At 54.9% G+C, this 25,759-nt stretch overlaps 1 protein-coding gene across 1 annotated transcript in view; it reads left to right on the plus strand.

Annotated features, from left to right (window-relative positions):
- STAB1 (stabilin 1) overlaps positions 1-25,759 on the plus strand; it is a 29,311-nt gene that overhangs the window by 2,771 nt on the left and 781 nt on the right. Inside the window, exons 2-65 of the mRNA XM_084796006.1 lie at positions 1,566-1,708; positions 2,032-2,147; positions 2,359-2,444; positions 2,512-2,581; positions 2,899-2,994; positions 3,217-3,327; positions 3,549-3,745; positions 4,136-4,263; positions 4,420-4,547; positions 4,945-5,039; positions 5,273-5,407; positions 5,517-5,657; positions 5,801-5,863; positions 6,115-6,228; positions 6,356-6,409; positions 6,577-6,657; positions 6,902-7,060; positions 7,760-7,822; positions 8,034-8,129; positions 8,505-8,591; positions 9,344-9,455; positions 10,042-10,228; positions 10,326-10,419; positions 10,510-10,668; positions 13,344-13,439; positions 14,057-14,152; positions 14,287-14,334; positions 14,447-14,577; positions 14,761-14,872; positions 15,498-15,575; positions 15,654-15,752; positions 15,875-15,973; positions 16,099-16,230; positions 16,438-16,566; positions 16,816-16,872; positions 17,217-17,300; positions 17,845-18,040; positions 18,146-18,241; positions 18,329-18,374; positions 18,455-18,531; positions 18,645-18,770; positions 18,970-19,043; positions 19,146-19,220; positions 19,457-19,579; positions 19,912-19,959; positions 20,151-20,228; positions 20,334-20,480; positions 20,933-21,073; positions 21,171-21,230; positions 22,066-22,242; positions 22,314-22,400; positions 22,490-22,639; positions 22,743-22,799; positions 22,892-23,090; positions 23,436-23,585; positions 23,668-23,772; positions 23,935-24,042; positions 24,120-24,313; positions 24,408-24,552; positions 24,641-24,774; positions 24,861-25,026; positions 25,118-25,227; positions 25,333-25,452; positions 25,537-25,686. Coding sequence (XP_084652132.1) covers positions 1,566-1,708; positions 2,032-2,147; positions 2,359-2,444; positions 2,512-2,581; positions 2,899-2,994; positions 3,217-3,327; positions 3,549-3,745; positions 4,136-4,263; positions 4,420-4,547; positions 4,945-5,039; positions 5,273-5,407; positions 5,517-5,657; positions 5,801-5,863; positions 6,115-6,228; positions 6,356-6,409; positions 6,577-6,657; positions 6,902-7,060; positions 7,760-7,822; positions 8,034-8,129; positions 8,505-8,591; positions 9,344-9,455; positions 10,042-10,228; positions 10,326-10,419; positions 10,510-10,668; positions 13,344-13,439; positions 14,057-14,152; positions 14,287-14,334; positions 14,447-14,577; positions 14,761-14,872; positions 15,498-15,575; positions 15,654-15,752; positions 15,875-15,973; positions 16,099-16,230; positions 16,438-16,566; positions 16,816-16,872; positions 17,217-17,300; positions 17,845-18,040; positions 18,146-18,241; positions 18,329-18,374; positions 18,455-18,531; positions 18,645-18,770; positions 18,970-19,043; positions 19,146-19,220; positions 19,457-19,579; positions 19,912-19,959; positions 20,151-20,228; positions 20,334-20,480; positions 20,933-21,073; positions 21,171-21,230; positions 22,066-22,242; positions 22,314-22,400; positions 22,490-22,639; positions 22,743-22,799; positions 22,892-23,090; positions 23,436-23,585; positions 23,668-23,772; positions 23,935-24,042; positions 24,120-24,313; positions 24,408-24,552; positions 24,641-24,774; positions 24,861-25,026; positions 25,118-25,227; positions 25,333-25,452; positions 25,537-25,686 — 7,215 coding nt within the window. The remainder of the gene's footprint in view (positions 1-1,565; positions 1,709-2,031; positions 2,148-2,358; positions 2,445-2,511; positions 2,582-2,898; positions 2,995-3,216; positions 3,328-3,548; positions 3,746-4,135; positions 4,264-4,419; positions 4,548-4,944; positions 5,040-5,272; positions 5,408-5,516; positions 5,658-5,800; positions 5,864-6,114; positions 6,229-6,355; positions 6,410-6,576; positions 6,658-6,901; positions 7,061-7,759; positions 7,823-8,033; positions 8,130-8,504; positions 8,592-9,343; positions 9,456-10,041; positions 10,229-10,325; positions 10,420-10,509; positions 10,669-13,343; positions 13,440-14,056; positions 14,153-14,286; positions 14,335-14,446; positions 14,578-14,760; positions 14,873-15,497; positions 15,576-15,653; positions 15,753-15,874; positions 15,974-16,098; positions 16,231-16,437; positions 16,567-16,815; positions 16,873-17,216; positions 17,301-17,844; positions 18,041-18,145; positions 18,242-18,328; positions 18,375-18,454; positions 18,532-18,644; positions 18,771-18,969; positions 19,044-19,145; positions 19,221-19,456; positions 19,580-19,911; positions 19,960-20,150; positions 20,229-20,333; positions 20,481-20,932; positions 21,074-21,170; positions 21,231-22,065; positions 22,243-22,313; positions 22,401-22,489; positions 22,640-22,742; positions 22,800-22,891; positions 23,091-23,435; positions 23,586-23,667; positions 23,773-23,934; positions 24,043-24,119; positions 24,314-24,407; positions 24,553-24,640; positions 24,775-24,860; positions 25,027-25,117; positions 25,228-25,332; positions 25,453-25,536; positions 25,687-25,759) is intronic.

Here is a 25,759-nt window from a genome sequence, read left to right on the forward strand (position 1 = left end):
CAAGACATGCAATATAAACATGGATGAATGCTTTTTAAAAATCAAATAAATAAATTTAATGCGAGGTAGCGACACACACCTTTAATCCCAGCACTCTGAAGGCAGGGGCAGGTGGACCTCTGAGTTTCAGGCTAGCCTGGACTACAGAGTTCCAGGACAGCCAGGGCTACACAGGGAAACCCTGTCTTGGAAAAATAAAATAAACAAATACATTTAAAAACAACCACACCACCAAGAAGAAACTTGATGCCCTATGAGCATATATAGGGGCACGGGGTCCCCCTTAGTCACAGTCATAGGGGAGGGGAGTAAGAGGAAATGGGAGGGAGGGAGGAATGGGAGGATACAAGGGATGGGATAACAATTGAGATGTAATATGAATAAATTAATAAAATATATTTTAAAAATTAAAATTAAAAAAACAACAACAAGACACCACATTAACTGAGCCCTGGAGGCTGCACCCAACTCCACTGCACCCAGGTGTAGCTGGCTGCTGTCAGCCTGGCCTCCAGCCACTCTCCAACCCTCTTTCACGCTACCCTGCGTGTCACACATGGTCATCTGCTGTGCTCCATCACCAGCCTGGTTCTGCTGCCCCTCAGCCAGAGCACCGGCCTTGAACAACCCTCTTACAACCTTCAGGTCCAAATCATGGGGGTAGTTTTAGTTGTCAACTTGACACAACCTCCAATGACCCAGGAAGAGCCTCTTCATGCAGGACTGACTGAATGGGGTTGGCCTGTGGCCATGTTTGTGGGAGGTGGCGTTGATTACTTCAACGGATATGTGAGGACCCAACCCACTGTGGGTGGCACCATTCCCTACTAGGTGTTTCTGGGCTGCCTAAATGTAGAGAGCAAACCGGGCACTACAAAGTATAGATTTACTTCCCTCTGCTTGATTGTGGATGTGGTACCACCAGTTGTTTTAAGTTCCGGCGGCCTCCACTTGCCTTTCAAGACAGAGAGTAATCTGGAGCTGTGGGCTAAAATAAATCCTCCTCCCTAAGCTGTGAGTTGCATTTTATCACAGTAAAAGATGTGAAAGTAAAACATCCTGGGTCCTGTTCTCCCAGCTGCCCCCATTGCCTGTCATCACCTGGGCCCTGGTTCCCTGTCTGCGGGCGGAGCCCTGGGCCAGAACTGGCATGGCATGGGGGCCTTTTTGACCTGTGGCTATCCAGCCCTAACACCAGGCAGCCCCTCTACTCAGGGCTGGTACTTGCCTGGAAGTTTGCGCCTTGTCCTAGTGTGACGCATCAAGGAGGGAGGTCTTGCAAACAATGTGAGGCCTGTTGCGTGTTTGAACCGAAAAGGCAAGGAGCTCTAGCTCAGCTGCTGCTTTATAGCCCGTCCTTAAGCCAGGTGGGTGTCAAACTCCTCACCTTAGGTGGGAATGGTTCTCTTGTAGGAAGATAAAGACTTGAGGGCTTTCAGCCACAGACTCGGGGGACAGGATGTAGCTTCGGCTGACAGGGAAGTTTCTCAGGACATAACAGAAGGTGTGGTGTGGACTTGGGGCTAGACCAGGGTCTAGGTCTCTTATTGCACCTTCTGCCTAAGGCCCAGGTTCGCTCTAAACGCTGTGATGTCCACACCACGTTTGCCACTTACTCACCCTGCACTGCATGCGCTGTTATCAGGAAGCGGCCATGTCCCTCAGGCTCGAGTCGGAATTTTCTGGAGACGATACTCCAGGACTGTCGGTATGGGCCCACTTTCTTCTTTCCCACCATCAGGAGGGTGGCCAGGGACCCAGAGGAACCCCACTGACCTCCAGGTGGGGGCCAGACAAATTATCATTAACCCACACACCTGTTGTGTTCTACAGAGGAGCATTAGGCACAGGAAGGGAGGAGAAAGGGTGTTTACTGCACACCTACTGTGTGCTGGGCCCTGTGCTCAGCCCTGGGCTAGATAATGAGGAGAGAGGTGGGTTGGATAAGATTCCTGGAATTCGGTGTGAGGAGGGTGGGAGTGAAGGTCACAAATACCTACCACGCCACCACCTTCCGACCCTCTCTCCTAGCTATGAGGTGAAGCTCAGGGGCTCTGTGATATCCTTAAGTGGCTGCAGGCGGGAATGCAAGAAGACCATGTTACAGATCGCCTGCTGCCCCGGCTACTGGGGATCCCAGTGCTTCGGTACGGAAGAGGCTGCCTGCCTTCCTCCACTCCAGCCCCCAGTTCGTCATCTGAGGGGCACCTGTATCCCCCTCAACCTTGGTTAGCCAGGGACTGCTCATTGAGAGCCTCCAGGACATGGCTCCCCAGCCCTGGCTGTCCTGGGGGAGGGGGGCTAAAGTAGAGGAAAGGGAGGCATTCTGAGAGTAAACTGAGTTTTTGGGGTCCACAGAGTGCCCTGGAGGTGCTAAGACACCATGTAATGGCCACGGGACTTGCCTGGATGGCAGAGCTAGAAATGGGACCTGTGTGTGCCAGGTAAGGATTGGGTAGGGATGAGGTGGGAGTGTTGGGCAACCCCCTGCTGACTTCGTTGTGTTATCAGGAAAACTTCAGCGGCTCAGCCTGCCAGGAGTGCCGAGACCCCCAAAGATTTGGGCCAGACTGCCAGTCAGGTAAACTTGCATGGCCTCCTGGCAAGGCCGATCTTGTCTCTGCAGACCACCCCTTGCCTTTTCCTCCTGGGATGCTGGCCTTGAGTCCTTCTGCCCCGAGGCTCTCGCATATGGTAGACTCAGGAGCCTCCTCCAGGAAGCCTTCCATGATGACCCTCTTTCTACTTGGCTCCCTCTGGGATTTCCCCTTCCCCTGTGATCCTGTCTCATAGTACTGGACTCTCTATGTTCTAAACACACGAAGGGCAGGCAGGCGATGTCCCTGTATGTACCTTGGCGAGGCTGTGGTTCCACTTGCCCTTGTATGTCCCTCTCAGTGTGCAGCTGTGTGCATGGCCTGTGTGACCACGGGCCACGAGGGAACGGGAGCTGCACGTGTTTTGCTGGCTATACCGGCCCCCGCTGTGACCAAGGTGAGCAACAGTCACCTGGGGCGGCAGGTTCTTTGTGGCCTGAGCTGGGGAAAGGGGAGGGTAATTGGATGATAGATAAGGCCTGGGTCTCAGCCTGCAGCCTGTTAGGAGGCTCACGGAGGGACTTAAGGCAGCTGCTTGGGATCACAGGCCAAGCAGGGCTAGGTGCTTTCGTTCCTCCTCAGCCTGGGGTCAGGCCTTCACTGTGATCTTTCTGCTCAGTGCTCCCAGTCTGCCAGAGGCTGGGGTGCCCCCAGAATTTCCAGTGCTCTGAGGAGACGCTCACCTGCAAGTGCCTGCCTGGATATACTCAGCAAGGCAATGTCTGTGTGGGTAAGCCTGTGGCCTGGGGGAGGGCCTCCAAAGTGTGGAGAGCAGAGAGGGCGGCAGAGACTGGGAAGGTAGCCTTTAATACTGGTATGCGCAGACCGGCCGCTTACACAGAAAGAAAAGTGTTTCTAAGAGGCACAGGGCCTATGGCCACAATGGTAGAAACCATGAAGGGGCGAGTGTTCCCAAGGCTTACCTCACTCAGGCTCTCTCTGACCTTGCAGCTCTTGACCCCTGTCAGCCGTCTCCTTGCTCCTCACTGGCCCGATGTTCAAGGACTCCCAAGGGGCAGGCTCAGTGTCACTGCCCAGAGAATTACCACGGTGACGGGAAAGTGTGTCTGCCTCAGGACCCATGCGTCACCAACTTTGGTGGCTGCCCCAGAAACTCCACCTTCTGTAATTACTACGGACCAGGAAAGGTGAGCTTCATAAGCCACTCAACCACTCTGGCTGGGGGACTCTGGGCAAGCCATAGATTGTCTGAACTCTGCAGAGTGCCCTCCTTATAAGATGTGAGGAGAAGCTAGGCTTAGTGGTGAACGTCTTTGGTCCCAGTGCTCAGGAGGCAGAGGCAGGCAGATCTCTGTGAGTTCGAGGCCAGCCTGGTCTACAAAATGAGTCCAGGACAGCCAAGGCTACACAGAGAAACCCTGTCTTGAAAAACAAAACAAACAAAACAAAACAAACAAACAAAAAGAATGTAAGGCGAATAGTAACGCTAGTCTTGGAGGAGGGGTGGCAGGGGTGTGTGAGGGAGGCATATCACTGACGGATGTACTGTCCCCTCCTGCCCCTGCTGTTTTCCCCAGGCCACCTGTATGTGCCTACCAGGTATGAGAGGCATTAACAATGACGCTTCTAAGGGATGCTATGCCTCCTGCCAACATGTATGTGACAAATCGGCCACCTGTCAGCTGACCCCTAATGGAGAGACCAGGTTGGGACAGGGGCCCAGGGGAATGGGCACAGAGCAAGGAGGATGGAGTGGGCAGGGTACCCCTCTGTGTGCCTCCATTCCGCCTGGCATGGAGGCCTAGGTGGGGAGCAGGGAGATGGCCCACTCTCTCTCTGACCAGTCTCTCTGGGTCTCCAGCTGCGTGTGCAAAGAAGATGAGGTGGAGGATGGTCGCGCCTGCTACGGGCACCTGCTCAGAGAGGTTCAGAGGGCCAAGCAGGTTGGCCTGGTGCTCCAGCGGCTGAGAATGGCCATTGCAATGATGGGTGTGTGCCCTCTAGGCCTACCTGTGACCACGCCCCCTAGGCCTGCCTGTGACCACGCCCCCTAGGCCTGCCTGTAGCCACGCCCCCTAGGCCTGCCTGTAGCCACGCCCTCTAGGCCTACCTGTGACCACGCCCCCTAGGCCTACCTGTGACCACGCCCCCTAGGCCTACCTGTAGCCACGCCCCCTAGGCCTGCCTGTGACCACGCCCCCTGCCCCCATAGAGCAGGAGGGAGACTAGTTTCTTTGCCCAAGAACCAGACGAGGCCAGGGTGGAGGTGGGAACTGGTCCCAGCACTAGTGCCCCCTTCCCACACTAGACATCTAGAACCATCCGCTCAGGAGCTCTCCTTTTGCATTCTGACACCACCACCACGCCCCCCTCTCTCCACCTACAGAGCAGGGCTGCCAGGAGATTCTTACCACATCGGGCCCGTTCACTGTTCTGATGCCGTCCATCTTCTCCGTCTCTATCACCTCCAGTACCATGAATGTGAGCCTTTCTCCCCAAAAACAGGCCGTGGTCTCCCCGCTCACGATGCTTCCGGTTGAGATAGTCTCATTCAAATTCAAACTCTGAGGGCGGAGGCCTGCACCTCAGGCAAGGGAGGTGCAAAGAGGGTTGGACTGTTTGGGCTTTACCTAGCACCTACCCTCCCCACCCTCCACCCCCCCCTACTCCCCCACCTCCCACCCCACCCCCACCCCCACCCCGTGTATCTGCAGGTGACACTTGCCGAGCAGCTCTGCAAACAATACATCATCGCAGGCGAGCACATCTTAGAGAGTGTAGGGCCCTCAAATGTACGCAAGTGGTGGACGCTGGCCGGCCAGGAGATCACCGTCACTTTCAAAAACTCGGTAAGAGAGTGACCTTAGCCTGGGGGCCAGAGGGAGTGGCAGGTGGACAACCCAGCTGGGGGACACAGGGCTTGGCATATGGGACATAGTCTTGCGTCTGTCCCATCAGAGGTATACCTTCAAGTATGAAGACCAGCCCCAGCAGACGTTCAGTATCATAAAGGCCAACTACGTAGCGGCTAACGGGGTCTTCCATACGGTCACTCCCCTACGGTGGCAGCTTCCACCCCCACTTCCAGGGGACCCCAAGGTGAGCCACCAACCTCTTCTCCACCTTGTGCTGTGCGGGATGTCTCGGTGTGTTAAGTCCAGGCGTGAGGCCGTTCCGGTTTGTGAAGGCTAGGCTCTTCCTCCTGCCTGCCTCATTCTGCCCTGTGGCCCTTATACCTGCAGAAAACTGTTGGCCAGATCCTTGCTTCTACAGAGGTTTTCACAAGATTTGAAACTATCCTGGAGGTAAGTTTGGGGGTAGAAGGGTTCTACCTAGAGCGACTTCTAAACCAGAACAGCTCACTGCCCCCAGAATCTGTCCACCCGCCTTCCAAGAGCCCACTCATCACAAACCTGAGGCTCGGTGGGGGCCATGAGCCGATGCACTGCCCATGTCTCCCACTTAGCCAGTAGGCGCTCCCTGCTGGCTAACAGTGGCAGGGAACAGGTAGGGGCTCTGAGGCGAGATCTCTCCATCCTCCATTTGGTTGCCACAGAACTGTGGGCTGCCATCTATCCTGGATGGGCCTGGGCCCTTCACAGTCTTTGTCCCAAGCAATGAAGCTGTGGACGGCCTGTGGGATGGCCGCCTGATCTACCTTTTCACAGCAGTAAGTTCTATGGGGAGATGAGGCTGTGGGCTGGGGCTGCCAGGGCTTTTCCTGCCCCCTCCCCCTCCCCCTCCCCCTCCCCCTCCCCCAACCCCATCAACCTCCAGGAACTGACTCCTCTCCTCAGGGCCTTTCCAAACTTCAGGAGCTAGTAAGGTACCACATCTACAACCATGGCCAGGTGAGAGGGCCACCTCCTCATGATCAACACGGGGAAGGGGGGTTTCTGATCTTTCTGGGGGGCCCCTATTTCCTCATTCTTTCTTCTCCACTTCTGAGGACTCACTGGGTATCACCTGAACAAGGTGTGGCCAGTGCCCCGCCTCAACCCACTGTCTCCTGCCCCAGCTGACAGTTGAGAAGCTCATCTTGAAGGGACGTGTCCTCACTATGGCCAACCAGGTCCTGGCTGTGAATATCTCTGAGGAGGTGAGAGATCTGAGCAGCTGAGCACAGGGATCAGTTGCAGGAGCTGCTGGCCTTGCCCCGTGCCTGCTGGTGTGTTCTAAGTAATACCATGGTGGGCAGGACCCTTGACAAGGCCACAGCTGGGCTAGGAAAGTGGACATAAGGTCCCATGGTATGAAGTAAAACCACAGTAGACAAAAACAGAACCACAAGGGCCTTCTGAGGCCTGCTGGGCTAGAGATGACACATAGGGTCTGTGTTGCAGGGCCGCATCCTGCTGGGACCCGAGGGCATCCCCGTGCGGAGAGTGGATGTGCCGGCTGCCAACGGTGTGATCCACATGCTGGAAGGCATCCTGCTACCCCCCAGCATCCTGCCTATTCTACCCAAGCACTGCGATGAAGAGCAGCACAAGATCGTGCAGGTGAGCCCTGCCCCGAACCCCAGCATTACCCTGTAATCAGACCCCCCACCCCTAGACCATGGGCAGGTGACAACACCATCACGTTGCTCTCACGGAGTATTTGGGCCTGGTAATACAGAGAAAGAAGCTTATTTCGGGGGCTGGAGAGATGGCTCAGAGGTTAAGAGCACGGACTGCTCTTCTAGAGGTCCTGAGTTCAATTCCCAGCAACCACACGGTGGCTCACAACCATCTATAATGTGACTTGACACCCTCTTCTGGCCTGCAGATGCACATGCAGACAGAGCACTGTATGCATAATAATAAATAAATAAATCTTAAAAAATGAAAAAGAAGAAGAAGCTTATTTCGGCTCATAGTTCTGAAAGTGTGGTCCAGTAGCAGGTTCAGCTCTCGCTGGGGGGAGGGCCTTGTGGTGCAAGGGCAGCCGGGCACAGGTGACGAGACCACAGTGAAAGAAGAGGGCAGTAGGCTCATTGCATCAGAACCTGCTGTGGTGATAACTCACCTGTCCGGGCATGAGGGGACCCTGGGACCTCATCTGCCTTTCACAGGCTCTGCCTCCTTGCAGCACTTTTCCTGGCCTCTCTACAGGTGGCTTCTCCTCCCTCAGATCTTTGCTCCATGTCACCATCTAGGGGTGTCTCTGACCCTCCTCCCTTCCTTCCCCACCCCGCTGCCTTGCTGTGTTCTTCCTAGAGTTCTTGTGTGGATTGCCAAGCCTTGAACACCAGTATATGCCCCCCAAACAGTGTGAAAATGGTAAGCACCTCTAGTTCGGCCCTCAGGGATGGATTTCTTTTTGCCAGAATCCCAATCATACCCAGGTTGCTATGGGGAGTTAGGGGTAGGGAGGATGGACCATACCCTGGAGGCTCAGCCTTGCTCAGGGTGGGAGAATTGGACAAGGGCTGCCCGGCGAAGACTAGCCCAGTACCCATGCTCCTGACTGGCCTTGTACGGTGTGCCCTAGGATATCTTCCCTAAGGAGTGTGTTTATACCTATGACCCAACTGGCCTCAATGTGCTGAAGAAAGGCTGTGCCCACCACTGCAACCAGACCATCACAGTGAGCCTGGGAAGATGTGACCCCTGGGGATCCTGGGCACTTCCTCTTTGTCTGGAGCTCCTAAGTTGGGTTGAGGGGAGCTCCCCTTCCCAGGCATTCCTTTCGGGTTTGTTTGGTTTGGTATGGGTTTTATTGTTTGGCTTTGTGGCAGTGCTAGGGACAGAACACAAAGCTTTGCATATATTAGACAGGGCTTTGCGACTGGACTATAACCCCTAGCCCTGTCCCCACATGCTAATGGTTAAAGAGGTGGCATGGGGTGTGGGGGTGGTGTCCACACCTATTTCTTTGCTCTGGAGGTGAGCAGGAAACAGAAGAATCAAGAGTGGGAGGTCGGCGCAGCTGAGGTGTTCAGGCATGCTCCGTCTCTTGTAGAAGCGCGGCTGCTGCAAAGGATTCTTTGGGCCTGACTGTACACAGTGTCCCGGGGGTTTCTCCAACCCCTGCTACGGCAAAGGCAACGTGAGTCCCCATCCCTGCTAGGTGTGATGAAGGCTGATCGCTTCCTCGACTAGTTGTATCCGAACCAGAACCCTGCTCTCTCTTGTCTCAGCTTCCCACTTCTAAGGAACCGGTGTTGGGCCAAACTGTTTTATTAGAAATTATTACATTCTGGTCCGCAGAGATGGCTCAGTGGTTAAGAGTACATGCAGATCTTGCAGAAGGCCTGGGTTTAGTTCCCAGAGCCCATGTTAGGCAGTTCCCAACTGCCTGTAACTCCAGTTCTGCTGGATCCGGTGCTTCTGGCTTCCATGGGCCTCTGCACTCAAGTGCATGCGCGCGCGCGCACACACACACACACACACACACACACACACACACACACACACACACACAGAGTTTTATTTTTTTCTGAAACAGGGTCTCTCTATAAATACCCCTGGCAATCCTGGAACTCACTGTGTAGATATTTACACCTGTGTTCCAGAAGATGACCTGCTAGTATTCTGTTTTTCTTTAGTATTCTGGTTTTGGCACCTTGGGACATCAGGGCATCTTAGCGCCTGCCATAGAAGAACACAGGACTTAGTGTTCAAAAAAGTCTGTATGGCCACGAGACTTTCAGAGGCCATCTTGGCAGCTTTCCTCATCTTGGAGGTCACTTGCGGGGTGAAGTCTCAGGGGAAGCTCAGAGCCTGCCTGGGAGGGAAATCCAGGGGACAGGGACTGTGGTGACCACACCCATGACTGATGCTGTCCCTACCACCCTGCAGTGCAGCGATGGGGTCCAGGGCAATGGGGCCTGCCTCTGCTTCCCGGACTACAAGGGCATCGCCTGCCATGTCTGCTCCAACCCAAACAAGCACGGAGCCCAGTGCCAGGAGGGTGAGTGCTCCTAGCCCAGGCCACCTCCCAGGGAGAAAGAAGTCCAGTTAGAAAAGGTGACTGGGTCATTGGGTACGGTGGTGTACACCTTTAATCTCAGCACTTGGAAGGTAGAGACAAGACAAGTGGATCCCTGAGTTCGAGGCCAGCCTGGTCTACAGAGTGAATTCCAGGACAGCCAGGGCTACACAGAGAAACCCTGCCCGCCCATGGAGTTTGAAACGATCTATGGTTTTAGGACTCTAAGACAGGATCAAATAACAAAGTTTTTTTGTTTTGTTTTGTTTGAAAGATTTATTTATTTATTATGTATACAATGCTTTGCCTGCATTAGGCCTGCAGGCCAGAAGAGGGCACCAGATCTCATGGTAGATGGTTCTGAGCCACCATGTGGTTGCTGGGAATTGAACTCAGGACCTCTGGAAGAGCAGACAGTGCCCTTAACCACTGAGTCATCTCTCCAGCCCCAAACAAAGCCTTCTAGCCACTCCATTCCCTACCCCCACCCTTACTTTGCACAACAACCCGGACTTCCAACAAGCCCTGTTTCCTGTCCAGTTTCTCTGTTCTCATTTCTTCCCTGTAGACTGTGGCTGTGTCCATGGTCTGTGTGACAACCGTCCCGGCAGCGGAGGGGTGTGCCAGCAGGGCACATGTGCCCCCGGCTTCCGAGGCAGCTTCTGCAATGAAACCACCAAGGAATGTGGATCCACAGAGCTGGCCAAGCACTGCCACCTGCACGCTCGCTGCGTCAGTCAGGGCGGTGCTGCCAGGTGAGGAGGACCCTGGCTTCCTTTGTGCCCTGTCCGTCTGTAGTAATTACACATCAGTTTGCTTACTCTCCAGACTCTCCGTGCCCCTCCCCCCCAGGTGTGTCTGCCTTGATGGGTTTGAAGGTGACGGCTTCTTCTGCGAACGCAGCAACCCCTGCACACGCCCAGACCGTGGTGGTTGTTCTGAGAACGTCAGTTCCTCTCTCCCCATCCCCCTCCTCTTTTACCGACCCTCCCCCACGGCCCTGCAACCCTGAGTCACGTGTTCACGCCCCACACAGGCTGAATGTGTCAGTGGAGACCTGGGTACACACCAATGCGTTTGCCACAAAGGCTGGAGTGGGGATGGCCGTGTCTGCGTGGCCATCGACGAATGTGGGCTGGACACACGAGGTGGCTGCCATGCTGATGCTCTCTGCAGCTATGTGGGGCCCGGACAGGTGAGGAGGCACGGAAGGATAGCTGGGGACAATCGTCCCCCCACCCCCTACCCCATTTATAACTTCAGGAACATAGCTCTAAGCTCAGAGTCTGGGCCCACAGATGCAGATGAAACTCTGCACCGTGGCCCTGGTCACTGCTATGCTCACAGGGTCCCTGTGTATAACCAAGCACCTGTTACAGGGCAATCTCTCCTCTAGACTACTGACACATGATACTAAGCAAGGAGGGGACCCTGCATGCGGAGGCCCCAAGTCTGTAGATTCACAGAACTATATCTCAGGAGCTTCACAGTCTAATTATTAATATATGTTATGGGATCTTAGCAGCCGAAGTCTCCAGATCAAGCATCTTGAGGTTCATGAGACTTATGGCACATGTTTAAGAATACTTAACAGAGCCAGGCGAGGTGGCACACGTGTTTAATCTTGGCACTCGGGAGGCAGAGGCAGGCAAATCTTTGTGAGTTCAAGGCCAGCCTGGTCTACAAAGTGAGGCCAGGACAGCCAAAGCTAGATAAAGAAACCCTATATAAAAAACAAACAAACAAACAATAAACAAAAGCAAACAAAAAAAGAATATCGAACATGGCCAGGCATGGTGGTGTACGCCTTTAATCCCAACACTTGGGAGGAAGAGACAGGTGATCACTGTGAGTTCGAGGCCAGCCTGGTCTACAAGTGAGTTCTAGAACAGCCAGAATGACACAACAGAGAGACCAAGTCTCATCCAAGTTGGGACTGGAGAGCTGACCCAGTGATTATGAGCACTTGTAGCTCTTGCAAAGGCCCTGGGTTAGGCTCCTAGCACCCCTACGACAGCTCAGGACTGTCTACAACTCTAGTCCTACAACATCTGATGCCATCAGCTGGCCTTTGCAGGCACTGCATGTGTGTAGCACACAGACATAACGCAGGCAAAATTAAGCCTAAATAAATTAGGGCTGGAGAGATGGCTCAGTGGTGAAGAGGCATGGCTACTCTTACTAAGAATCCAGGTTTGACTCCCAGAACCCACATGGCAGCTCACAACTGTTCATAACTCCAGGCTGTTGGGATTCAGTGCCCATTTTGGCCTTCATAGACAACAGGCATGCATGTGGTGCATACACATACATGTAGGCAAAACACCCATACACATAAAATAATTTTACATAAGTAAATTTGGAGAGTGGGTTCAAGACAGGGTTTCTCTGTGTTGCCATGGCTGCCCTGGACTCACTTTGGTAGACTAGGCTGGCCTTGAACTCAGTGTTCTGCCTGCCTCTGCCTCCTTGAGTGCTGGAATTAAACGCATGTGCCACCACACGCCCAGCTTATAAATTTTTTTATTTTTATTTTTTTTTAGTTTTTTAAAGACCGGGTTCCTCTGTGTAGCTGTCCTGGACTAGCTTTGTAGACCAGCCTGGCCTTGAACACACAGCCATCCACCTGCCTCTGTCTCCCGAGTGCTGGGCCACCACCACCCAGCTATAAATATTTTTAAAAGAATATCTAATGTACCGCAGGAGGCTAATCTTGGCTGGCTCTGAGCTAGTCTCTTTAATGGCTCCGTCCTCTTAGTTCTATGGTGGCCATCTGTGGAGTATTGGAATGAAAACGCAGGTTGATATAAGCGCTCTGTAGTCCAACCAGAGCCTTTTTTTTTTTTTTTTTTTTTTGGTTTTGGTTTTGGTTTTTTGAGACAGGGTTTCTCTGTGTAGCTTTAGCTGTCCTGGACTTACTTTGTAGACCAGGCTGGCCTCGAACTCACAGAGATCCACCTGCCTCTACCTCCTGAGTGCTGGGATTAAAGGTGTGAGCCTCCACGCCCAGCTCAGCCAGAGCCTTAAAACTTAGAACGCCCCCCCCTCCCCCAAGAGTTCGGAAGCATGCAGGAGGGCAGAAGCATGGGGGAATCTCACCTTCAAGACCATGCTGGGGCCAGGGGACTGGAGAGATAGCTTAGTGGTTAAGAGCACTGGCTGCTCTTCCAGAGGTCCTGAGTTCAATTCCCAGCAGCCACATGGTGGCTCACAACCATCTGTAATGAGATCTGATGCATGATGCTCTCCTCTGATGTGCATGAAGACAGTATATTCATATACATAAAACAAATAAATCTTAAAAAAAAAAAAAAAGACCATGCTGGGCTGGGCTATGTAGCAAGACCCTGTGAAAGGACGAAAGTAAATGAAAAGAAAACTCAGAAATGAGGCTTTAAACGCATAGGTCTGAATACCCCTCAAAATTAAGATCTGGGAGGGAGGGGTCTCACCTGTGCTTATTTGTAGTATAGATAAGTCCAAAGGCATATCTGTTAGAGAAAGAGACCAGAACAGTTGACTGAGTCACAGCGGAGGAGCTGGGATCCCAGTGCCCTTCCTGGGGCTGGCCTTGGCTGACATCTGCCCACTTGCCACAAGCCACTGACCTCAAAGCCAATGGCCTTGATGGGGTTCTGAGTACAGGCGGTGCTGAGCCCCCACACATGCTTCCAGCCAGTGCCACACCTCTAGACCAGCCTTACCTTGAGAACCGGTCTCCCCTTGGGGCTCTAGAGCACAGCTCTCCAAGGGCAAGATAGTTAGGGCTCTTCTGGGGTGTGGGCAGATTTCTGGGGGTGGGGCGGAAGAAGAGATGGTGGCTGTGGTGGCTGTGGTGAAATAAGACTCTCTGTTCCCTGGTCTCCCCAGAGCCGTTGCACGTGTAAGCTGGGCTACGCTGGAGATGGCTACGAGTGTAGCCCCATTGACCCCTGTCGGATAGGCAATGGCGGCTGCCATGGCTTGGTAAGAGGGGACAAGGGCTTCCAAGCCCCTGGGGTAGCTCTCTGGGGGAGGGGCCTGCTGCAGCCGGGCATGCCTGCCTCTCCTCAGCGCTGGCGTCTTCCTAAACTCATCACTCCTTCACTCTGTCACAGGAAAAAGCCTTTGTGCTAAGTTATTAAGGCCATAGACGCCCCCGCCCCACCCAAGAGCCAGCCCAGCCTGCCTAGCCCAACACATTGCCTCATCCTATTTCCATCCTTTTTCCTCCAGCCCCTCCAAGCTCTTTGCTGTCCCTTGGCCTCCCTCTGCCCTCCTTACCCTATGGCATCTCTGCCTCTCCTCAGACCTTGCCCCTCCTGCTTTCAAAAGCTCAGCCCCTTTAAGCAGAGCTACCTCTGTCCTTTGTTGTGACTGCTGAGATGATTCCTGTGTCTAGGGTGCTCTGGTGTTGGAGGACAGCGCTGCTGAGTGCGCTAACACAGCACAGGAGAGCTGGAGAGGGGGCTGGAAGGACTTAGTGGCCGCACAAGCAGAGGGCAGGGGGTGGGTGATATAGAGGGGGGGAGAGAGAGAGATGAGAACAGCTCATATCCAGATTGTTATTTGGACAATGAATGTCTGTTCCTTACCTCTACCAGGCTACCTGCCAGGCAGTCGGGGGAGGGCAGCGGGTTTGCACATGCCCTCCTCATTTTGGTGGTGATGGCTTCAGCTGCTACGGAGACATCTTGCAGGCGAGTGCCGCACAGATTTGCTCTCTTCCCTATGCCTGTGTTGTCCTCCCATGCGCCTGTAGGGAGGGGGGGGGTGCTTGGGGACATGAATTTGTCCTTAGGTCTATGACTTCAGCTTTTTTCCTGTCCCTTAGGAACTAGAGGCAAATGCCTACTTCTCTGCCTTTTCTCAATGGTTCAAGGTAGGGCCAGGACACAATGCTAGGGTTGGGCTCATGTCTACAAGGCCTTCCTGGCTACAGAGATGTCCACCTTTATCTCCTCCCCCCCCCGTCTCCCACTCACTGATTACAGAATTCAAGTGTCACTCTCCCTGCTGACAGTAAAGTCACAGCCCTGGTGCCTTCTGAATCTGCCATCCAAAGGCTGAGCCTCGAGGACCAGGCCTTCTGGCTGCAGCCAAAGATGCTGCCGGAACTGGTCAGGTGGGACGGCTGGGAAGGGCCACGGAGGGGATTCTGGGTAGGACCTTGGACTCTTCCCAGACAAGGTTGAAAGAATCTGATTCTTTGTTTACTGTGTCTCCATAAGAGCAATGAAAGGCCAGGATGAAGGATCTTTGTAGGTCATGCCAGTCTGGTCCAATGTTACCCATCTGTTCTCCGTAGGGCCCATTTTCTTCAGGGTGCCTTCTTGGAGGAGGAGCTGGCCCGTCTAAGTGGACAACATGTAGCCACACTGAACCCCACAACACGCTGGCAGATACAGAACATCAGTGGGGTGAGAGGTGAACTCTGGCCATATGTGGGAGCTGGAGTGGTCCCACAGCTGCACACCACCCCAAGACTAGGGCTCCCAGGAAGTAAGCTTTGGGTCCCTTGGCCCTGCCCAGAGCCAATTCTGAGACTGCACACAGGACACTTAGTTGTCTCATTAGAATCTGTGTAGGAAGGCCAGGTGCAGTGGCACATGCCTGTAATCCTAGCACTCAGGGAGGCAGAGACAGGTAGATCACTGTGAGTTCGAGGCCAGCCTGGTCTACAAAGCGAGTCCAGGACAGCCAAGGCTACACAGAGAAACCCTGTCTTAAAAACAAAACAAAAAATAAGAAACAAACAAAAAAATCAAAACCCAAACAAACAAAAAGAACCTATGTACGCCAGCACATGTAACCCTGACTTTGTTTTGTTTTGTTTTTTGTTTTTTGTTTTTTGTTTTTTTAGTTTTAGTTAGGTTTTTTCCCCCCCTCTGAGACAGGGTTTCTCTGTGTAGCCTTGACTGTCATGGACTCACTTGTAGACCAGACTGGCCTCAAACTCATGAAGATCCTCCTGCCTCTACCTCCCAAGTGCTGGGATTAAAAGCATGCGTCACCACCACCTGGCTCTGCCTGCTATTCTTACAGAAAATCTGGGTGCAGAATGCCAGTGTGGATGTACCCGACCTCCTTGCTACCAATGGCATCCTACACATTATCAGCCAGGTATGGCAGGAGAAGGGAGTGCGGGGGTACTTCATGGCCAGCAATGACGGACTGACAACCCCTCCTGCTCTCTGTCAGGTCATGCTGCCTCCGAGAGGTGATGTCCGGCCTGGACCCGGGTTGCTGCAGCAACTAGATAGGGTGCCCGCCTTCCACCTCTTCCGGGAGCAGCTAAAGGTAAACGGGGGGTGGGGTGGGGTCATTCAAGGGGAATGGTTTCCCAGGAGGCTGCAGGGGGCTGGCTGGCTTCCTGTATTAGGGCTGCCTTACTTAACCTTGCTCCCTGTCTCTATCCCTAGCACCACAAACTGGTAGCCCAAATTGAGGCTGCCAAAGCCTACACCATCTTTGTGCCCACAAATCACTCTCTGGAGACCCAGGGCAACAACAGTATCCTGGTGAGGCCTTGGGAATGGGGAGGCCGAGGCCCCCTGTGCCCAGGCAAAGGGACATACGCGGTGGGGACCGGCATGATACCCAGGCCACTCAAGAGTCTTGGAAAGCCTGAATTCCTCCCTGGCAGGACAGAGACACAGTGCGACATCATGTGATCGTCGGGGAGGCACTGTCCGTGGAGGTCCTGCGGAAAGGGGGACACCGCAACTCCCTCCTGGGCCCCGCCCACTGGCTGGTCTTCTACAATCACAGTGGCCAGGTGATTTGAAGACCCTGCTCGTGGGACTGTTTAGGACTTCCCTTTGGAGCTTCCCCACGGCGGAGATGGAGACGCAGCCTCTGCTCCGGGAAGACTTCCCTCCCATCCTTGGAGCTGCCCCCAATCCTGGACCGTGTTCTTTTCTTGTTGCTCTAAGAGTGAGGGTGGCGGTGGTGCGTGGGTAGACTCAACCTGTTGTCCTTCCAGCCCGAGGTGAACCACGTGCCACTGGAGGGCCCCTTTCTGGAAGCCCCTGGCAGTGCCCTCTTTGGACTGTCCGGGGTCTTGACAGTGGGCTCCAGCCGTTGCCTGCACAGCCACGCAGAGGCTCTTCGGGTGAGAAACTGGGGCCAGAGGGGTGTTCAAGATCAGCAGCTACCACCGGTGGCCCATGGCTTTAATCCCAGAACTCTAGAGGCTGAGGCGGAGAGATCTCTTGAGCTTGAGGCTAGTTGGGGCTACGCAGCGACACCCTCTTTCAAAACAAACAGAAGAGAGACAGCGGCTGGTTGGTCTAGGTAGCAGGAAGGAACCCGTGGCCTGTCTTCTTCTGAACCAACCGATGCCTTGCCCTTCTTCCCCCAGGAGAAATGCATAAACTGTACACGCAAATACCGCTGTACTCAAGGCTTCCAGCTGCAGGTGAGGCTGGGCTCAGCGCAGCTCTACACTTACTAACATTACCCCCACCCCACGGTCCAGCCATGCTGGGAACTGGCCCTGCTCTGGGCATCTGCAACTCCCCAACTAAGGCTGAACTACAGCCCAGGTTTGCGCAGAGACGTTTGCAGCTCTAGACCTGGTCCCTCAGCCATCCCATCATCAGACCCACCTGTCTTGGTTTCTACTCCTCCCTCCCACTTCTCCTCCTCACTTTTGTCTGCCCACTTACTCTGTCGCCTGCAGCATGGTTGTTTGTTTCCCGTGCACTACCCTGCCCCTGCCCAAGCCACCAGATGACTCTTCCAATGTGTCTCCAATTGTAGGACACACCTAGGAAGAGCTGCGTCTACAGATCTGGCTACTCCTTCTCCCGGGGCTGTTCCTACACATGTGCCAAGAAGATCCAGGTTTGCTCTGAGGTGTCCCCCAACCAAGGCTTTGCCCAGGGAGGAGAGGACAGAGGAGATCCCTAAGGAAGAGTTTAGACTGAATCGCGCAAGGGCAGGGGTGCCGTGCTTCCAGCAAGGACAGCAAAGCAAGGGCCCTAGGAATGCCCCAATCAGAGGGCTACTACTATGTGTCTTGTGTCTAGCCCCTGGGGAAATGGGCATGGAAGAGAGATACAGGGTCGCATGCCAGAGCTGGCTGGCGCCATCAGACAAAACCCAGCAGCAGCAATCTGACTTCCTTCCTCCTCCTGCACAAGCCATGCAGTTTGAGCCTATATCCCCCAGGGGAGGGTTGGGGGAAGGCATCCTCTACACACTAGCCTGTTCCATTCTACGCTCCCTGGGTCTGTGCTTCCAAGTCGCTCTGCTCCGTGGCTCCGTGGCTCCGTGGCTCCGTGGCTCTGAGGCCTCAGGGTATTATCACCTCTTCGGGGCTAGTAACATCCATCCTGGCCTGCGCCGGGCCTCTCTCCTTCCCTTCCCATTGTCCCTGGCCCCACAGGTGCCGGACTGCTGCCCAGGCTTCTTTGGCATACTGTGTGAGCCATGCCCAGGGGGTCTAGGTGGAGTGTGCTCAGGCCACGGGCAGTGCCAAGACAGGTTCTTGGGCAGTGGGGAATGTCGCTGCCAAGAAGGCTTCCACGGAACAGCTTGTGAGATGTGTGAGCAGGGACGCTATGGCCCTACCTGCTCCGGAGGTGAGGCCTGCAGAGAAGGTGGATGGTGGCCCCCTGGGAAGGAGGTTTAGACTGGGTGCTATACCACAGGGAGCTGGAGATTAACCCTTGTTGTGCCACTTCCAGTATGTGACTGTGGCCAAGGGCTGTGCCAGGACGGGCTACGAGGGAATGGAAGCTGTGTCTGTGACGTGGGCTGGCAGGGTGTCCGTTGTGACCAGAGTAAGTAGGTCCCAGGGGCCTAGGGGGCAAGTGAAGACAGGGGAACAATTCTGGTCTGAATGACCGGAGCCTTCTGTCTCCTCTCAGAAATCAATGATCATCAGTGTCCCAAGAAGTGTGATCCCAATGCCAAGTGGGTGAGCCCGACCTATGGTGGGGTGACCATGGGCAGGACAGGGCAGACGCAGGCTAAGTGGCTGTCGCCTCTCCCAGCTGCATACAGGACTCTTCTGGAATCCCTGCCTGCGTCTGTGCTGCAGGATACTCAGGCAATGGCAGTTTTTGCTCAGGTTGGTCATGTGGATGTCCCAGAATCCACTCTGGAATGGAATGGGGTGGCCATCCCATCTGCTCTAACCTTTTCCTTTATTCCCCTGCTGGTTTCTCACAACGCCTATCCCAGAGGTGGATCCCTGTGCCTCTGGCCATGGTGGCTGCTCGCCCTATGCCAACTGTACCAAGGTGGCTCCCGGGCAACGCACATGTACCTGCCGGGATGGCTATACGGGCGACGGGGAGCTGTGCCAGGGTGAGGGGTCCCAAGAGAGACACCGGGGAGGGGAGGGCCTTTTAGTGATCTGAGTCAGTCTCAGCAGGATTGAGGCCACAAAGGGTATGTGGTGGGGACCAAAGAGGAAGGCAATGGGCACCTGGAGTTGCACATGGACAGATGTATAAGTGGAGGGGCCATCAAGGGCCATTCTTCATCTCAACGTCTCTCTCCCTAGAAATAAACAGCTGTCTCATCCACAATGGGGGCTGCCATGTTCATGCTGAGTGTATCCACACAGGCCCCAAGCAGGTCAGTTGACAGGCCTGACACTGGGGCCCCCGTTCAGACTAGGTTGGGGTGACCCTTTCATTCAGGGCCCTCTGCAGCCCCAATGATCAGGATTTGTGACAGGTCTCCTGCAACTGCCGTGAGGGTTACAGCGGTGACGGCATTCAGGCTTGCAAGCTTCTGGACCCCTGCTCCCAGGTGAGGCCCTCATATCTTATCACGTTTGTCAAAGAAAGGGGACCGAGCCTAGAAACAGCCCTCTTCACCCCAAGGATAGCCCCAGGGGTCTCCCTTACCCCTAGCTCAAGTCTGGCTCAACAGCAGAAATAAACCTTCGCAGATTAATCAGGGACTCTGGGGCATCTTTCCTAAGGCTGGGGTTTTGGAGGTCCAGGGACACCACCACGGCCTCTCTCTTCCTCCCCCACTCTCAGAACAATGGAGGCTGCAGTCCTTATGCTGTGTGCAAAAGCACAGGGGATGGGCAGAGGACGTGTACCTGCGACAGTACTCATACTGTGGGAGATGGCATCACCTGTCATGGACGCGTTGGACTGGTAATGATGCCCAAGTCTGACCCAGATTGGATGGTGGCTGTGCCCCATGAACCTGGACCCAAATCCTGGCTAAGACCCCAGAGTCAATTCTGATCCTTGACCCATGACCCCATGACCCCATGACCCCGAGTCTGACCCCTGATACTTCCTGCACTAAACCTCATCTATATATCACATGAAAATAATCACGGCCTAGCTCAGAACCTGCCTTGGCTTTCCTTCCCTCGTCTCTGCCTTCGCCAGACCTTGGGCTGCCAGTGCTGGGACAGGCACTGGTCCCTGAATCGGGGGAGGGGGGCACCCAAAATCTGAACTGACCTCCACTCCCCCAGGAGCTCCTACGGAACAAGTATGCCTCTTTCTTCAGCCTCCACCTCCTGGTGAGTAGCCAGCGTGCCTCTGAGACCTGCTGGCCAAGTTCCAAGCATCTCTGTACCTCTGGGTTCCCATCTGTTTGAGGGGGTTGGCTGGCCGGGTCTTTCAGAATTTAAGTTTCCCCCATGAGATCCTTCGAAGTTCCAAGTTGGTCCCAGATGGTCTCTTTTGCTCAACTTGTGTCCTGCCTCCTCAGGAATACAAGGAGATCAAGGGTGACGGGCCTTTCACCATCTTTGTGCCACGTGCTGATCTAATGAGCAACATGTCACAGGTACACAGCTCTGGGAGCAGACTGGAGAGAGATGCATACTCTGGTCCCTGCATGGGCAGAGGTGTCAATCATTGGCTTCCACTATCTTTGTGACCCCTATGCTAGACCGAGCTGGCTAGGATACGTGCCCATCGCCCGCTTGTGTTTCGCTACCACATGGTTGGCTGCAGGCAGCTGGGGAGCCAAGAGCTGCTGAACCAGGGATATGCCACTGCACTGTCTGGGCACACGCTGCGTTTCAGTGAGAGGGAGGTGAGCTTTCACTCTGTTGCTCCAGTGGCTAGAGAGTCCCTCCTGCAGGGTTAAGATGTAGCCCCTGGACTCAGTCCCCATGCCCTGCCCTGCCTCCACTCCTTTAATACTCAGCCTGGATCTGAAATGAGAGGGAGCGGAGTCCAGCCCAGAGATACCCACACTCTGGGCCCTGCCCCAACCTGGGACTCCTAAGCCAAGCTGATACCAGCACCATGCTCCCGCAATGTCAAGCTTAGTATGGTGCCTTGTGCAGGCTTCTTATAATGGGGGGAGAAGTCCCACCCCATGTCTTGACTCTGCCGTTGACCAATTCAGAGAATTGACTATTAGAAAATTCTCCCACCTCAGGCCCTGCCCTGGCCCACGTGAGCCCTATAGCTTCAAGCACCCTATTGATCAATTGCATTCAACCGCAGCTTCGCCCCAACACAACCATGTCCCTCCCACAGGGCAGCATTTATCTCAACGACTTTGCTCGGGTGGTAAGCAGTGACTACGAGGCAGTGAATGGTGTCTTGCACTTCATCGACCGTGTCCTGCTGCCACCGGATGTGCTGCACTGGGAGGCTGATAGTGTCCCAGTCCCTCGGGTAGGGCTGAGCAAGAGCCTGGGACAGGGTGGCAGGCTGGGATCTGCTCTCCCCACCTGACCACGCGGCTCACGCGGCTCATGCGTGCTCTTTCCAGAGAAATGTCACCGCTGCTGCCGAAGGCTTCGGTTATAAGATCTTCAGCCGCCTGTTGAAGGTACCACTCTCACGAACGTGGGTTTGCCAATGTGTGCGTACCTCTTTCTGGGAACAAATGTGCCCGTGTGGATGTCCTTGTACAATTTAAGAGCTTCCCAGTGTGCAGCCAAGGTGTGTGTGAAAAATGTATCTCTGCAAGTGTGACCATGCGCAGTAGCTCCCCTACCTATAATTTCAATTTTATCTTCAGTGATGTTGGCAAGATGGCTCAGTGGGTGACAGTGCTTGCTGCCAAGCCTAACAACCTGAGTTTGATCCTTGGGACCCATGTAGCAGAAAGAAGGAACCAAGTCCTGTAGGGTTTCCATATGCACAGGTAGCAGGCACGCTCCCTTCCCTATGTCCCATACACACAAACACAAAAACAAATTAAATATAAAAAATATTAAATTGAAAAACCAAGAAATACCTTTTTTTTTTTTTTAAGGTTTTTTTGAGACAGGGTTTCTCTGTGTAGCCTTGGCTTATCTGTAGGTGTCCTGTCACTTTGTAGACCAGGCTGGCCTCGAACTCACAGAGATCCACCTGCCCCTGCCTCCGGAGTGCTGGGATTAAAGGCGTGCGCCACCACCATTGGCTATTATTCATCTCTTACTGTGCCTGCTTTATAAATACTACTTTATCACAGGTATAGGAAAGCAGTGTGTGTATGGTTCATCTCCATGTGGTTCATTGTAAGTTAAGGCATCTGCTGGCCTCTTGGGACGAGTTCTCTGCAGATGAGGGAACGGCTGCCCAGGATGGCTGCAGACAGACATGGGTAGTTATCTGGGCCTGGGTCTCTTTGGACCTCCTTTCTGGCCTCGCCCAGCCTCATCTCCTCCAACCCACAGGTGGCTGGCCTTCTGCCCCTGTTTCAAGATGCAACCCATCGTCCCTTCACTATGCTGTGGCCCACGGATTCTGCCCTGCAAGCCCTGCCTCCTGATCAGAAGAACTGGCTCTACCATGAGGACCACCGTGACAAACTGGCAGCCATCTTGCGGGGTCACATGATTCGCAACATTGAGGTAGGCACAGAGCCAATCTTTGGTGTATCTAGCCTGCCTGCCCCTCTCCAATCACATCTGCATTTATTTAGGCCTTGGCAACTGACCTACCCAACCTGGGCCAACTCCGAACCATGCATGGAAACACCATCTCTTTCTCCTGTAGCCGTGCCCGGCCTGTGAGTCTGGGGAAAGAGCTTGGTTAAGAAAAACAGGCAGGGCAGTCAGGGGCTACAGTGCCCATGACCCCTGACATCTTTCCCTTTAGGGTGAGCTCACGGTAGGTGAAGACGGCGCCCGCATCGTGCAACGGCACTTGCTCTTTGAAGGCGGCGTGGCTTATGGCATTGACCAGATGCTGGAGCCACCCGGCCTTGGTGCCCGTTGTGATCACTTCGAAACCCAGCCGCTTCAAATGGTGAGGAAGGCCACAGGCCACAGGTGCATGGCAGGGGCCCAGCCCACCTGTCCTACCCTGTCCATCCACCTGACCCTGCAGTGTTGGCCTCCATCCCCTGCAGAAGACTTGCAGCATCTGTGGGCTGGAGCCACCTTGTCCTCGGGGCTCACGGGAGCAGGTAATGGTCTGGAGGCTGAGTTGAGGGGTTTGGGGAAGGGACAGGGCACCACCACTCTCAGGCTGGCTGTGGCCTGATTGCTTTTGACCCAGGGCAGTCCCGAGACCTGCTGGCGTTACTACTCCAAGTTCTGGACCACTCCACTGTACTCCCTGACAATGCGCGGCGGTTCCTGGATACAGCCTAGTTTTTGGAGAAACAACGGCGTGGGTAGGGGCTGCCACCGCAAATGTGTCACCTCCGTCTGGAAGCCCAGCTGTTGCCCCGGTCACTATGGCATTGACTGCCAAGGTAAGTATTCTGAGGGTTACAGACAAGCTGACCAGCTCCTCTCACCCCCAATATGGCCAAAGACAAAGAAAGCGCTGGCCATTGCCCTTAAAGGATAGTGGGGTGTTCTAGGGTGGGGAAGTGCAAAAAGGTGGGGTAGGTGTACAGAAGATTCATACGTGGTGTAGAGTGCTGGAGGGCTGGGTTTGGTGGGGTCTCCATGGTGTGAGGACATGAGTGGACTGATGCTCCTTGAAGGGCCTTGGCTGGCACTTGGTAGGGGACAGAGGGCGGAGCTGGGACGCAGGTGTGTGGGTATTGTTATGAGAGCATCTGGTCCAAGTTGACGCCTACAATATTCCCTAGCTTGCCCCGGTGGCCCCAGAACCCCCTGCAGTGACCATGGTGTGTGCCTGGATGGCATGAGTGGCAGTGGGCAGTGTAGCTGCCATTCGGGTTTTGCCGGGACAGCCTGTGAGCTCTGTGCCCCGGGTGCCTTTGGACCCCAATGCCAAGGTAGGCTACCTCTGCCCTGCCCCATTCCATCCTGCCCCGTTTTCTTTGGCCGCTGTGTGTGTGAACTTGCCCATCTTCCCAGCTTGCCGCTGTACCTCACATGGGCGTTGTGATGAAGGTCTTGGGGGCTCCGGCTCCTGCTTCTGCGATGAAGGCTGGACTGGGCCCCACTGTGAAGTACAGCTGGGTGAGTAGCTCTTGAGCTTGTGCCCGTGCGTGCGGCATATGCGTACACACTAGCACATGCCCTAGCTGCACGCTCAGGGGGAGGGCCCTACAGTGGGTGTGAGGGGCATTGGTTGGAAAGGCAACTACTGACCTGGTCATATGGGATGGGTTCTGGGGACAGAGTTGCAGCCTGTGTGTACCCCACCCTGTGCAACCCAGGCCGTGTGCCGTGTGGGCAACAGCTGTGAGTGCAGCCTGGGCTATGAAGGGGATGGCCGTGTGTGCACAGGTAAGCCGCGAATTGCAGCTAGGGAGCCCTGGGCCCACCCTAGGCGCCTGGCTCAACTATGCCTTCCTTGCCCCTAGTGGCAGATCTGTGCCGGAAAGGGCATGGCGGCTGCAGTGAGCATGCCAACTGCAGCCAGGTGGGGACAGTGGTCACCTGTACCTGCCTGCCTGCCTATGAGGGTGATGGTTGGAGTTGCCAAGCTCGCAACCCCTGCTTGGATGCCCACCGTGGAGGCTGCAGCGAACATGCTGACTGCCTCAACACTGGTCCGGTAAGCAGGTGGGGGAGCCAAGCAGTCTTGGGTGCAGAGGCCCCCATGGGCTCACACGTCCATTCTGTGAGACATCCACCCTCTCTGCCTGCAGAACACACGGCGCTGTGAATGCCATGTGGGCTATGTGGGTGACGGACTGCAGTGCCTAGAGGACCTCAAACCACCTGTGGACCGGTGCATGGGAGAGTCAGCACCCTGCCACGCAGATGCATTGTGCACTGACCTACACTTCCAGGGTATGCTTGCTTACCCACCCGCCCTCCACCCACTGTGTTGTCCCTGGCTACTGTCCTATGGACCATACATCCTCCTGTCTTCCTGCAGAAAAACGGGCTGGTGTCTTCCACATCCAGGCCACCAGCGGCCCTTACAGTCTGACCTTCCCGGAGGCCGAGGAAGCATGCAAGGCCCAGGGAGCAGTCCTTGCTTCGCTCCCTCAACTCTCTGCTGCCCAGCAGGTGCACAGGGCTCAGGGGTAGAAGCTAAGCCCGCGGAAGGCCGTTGGGTCGGGCTTTGGTCTCAGCCTCTCCTCCCGCCCCTACAGCTAGGCTTTCATGTCTGCTTCATGGGCTGGCTGGCCAACGGCTCTGCTGCCCACCCTGTCGTCTTCCCAGCGGCTGACTGTGGGGATAACCGCGTAGGTGTCATCAGCCTTGGTGTCCAAAAGAACCTTTCGGAGCGTTGGGATGCTTACTGTTATCGCGTGCGAGGTATGGCTGCCCCGCCCACCTCTGCCCACCCCCACCCCCTGAACCCCTTCCTAATAAGCCTCTGTGAGCTACTGACCTGCCTTTCCTACAGACGTGGCGTGCCAATGTCCCGCCGGCTACGTGGGTGATGGGGTCAGCACATGCAACGGGAAGCTGCTTGATGTCCTGGCTGCTACCGCCAACTTCTCCACCTTCTATGGGGTGCGCAGGGAGGGGGCCCTCCCCAGCCTCAGAAGTGGGGATGTAGGCAGGTGGGGTCCCTAAGGGAGGGAGCTTACCCGCAGCCCCATCTCCTCACCCTTCCAGATGCTGCTGGCCTATGCCAATGCCACTCAGCGAGGTCTTGAGTTCCTCGACTTCCTGCTCGATGAGCTCACCTACAAGACGGTCTTTGTTCCTGTCAACGAAGGCTTTATGGACAACATGGTAACAGCAGGGACTTGGGCAGTCTGCTCTGTCTCCAGCAGGCCCGGCCGGCCCAACCAACAACAGGTTCTGCTCTGCTCATAGACGCTGAGTGGTCCAGACCTAGAACTCCATGCCTCCAATGCTACCTTCCTGAGCGGCAATGCCAGCGGGGGGACGTTGCTTCCTGCCTACTCTGGCCTTAGCCTCTTCATAAGTGATACAGGTTCTGACAACATTTCCTCGGTTCCTCTGGTGAGTCTGGCCTCCACTGGCTCAGCCCTCGCTCGCTCACCCACCGCTGCGCCTGACTGCGATTTCTCTGTAG

Source organism: Acomys minous, assembly GCF_964271855.1.
Source record: "Acomys minous genome assembly, chromosome: 9".
NCBI lineage: Eukaryota > Metazoa > Chordata > Mammalia > Rodentia > Muridae > Acomys > Acomys minous.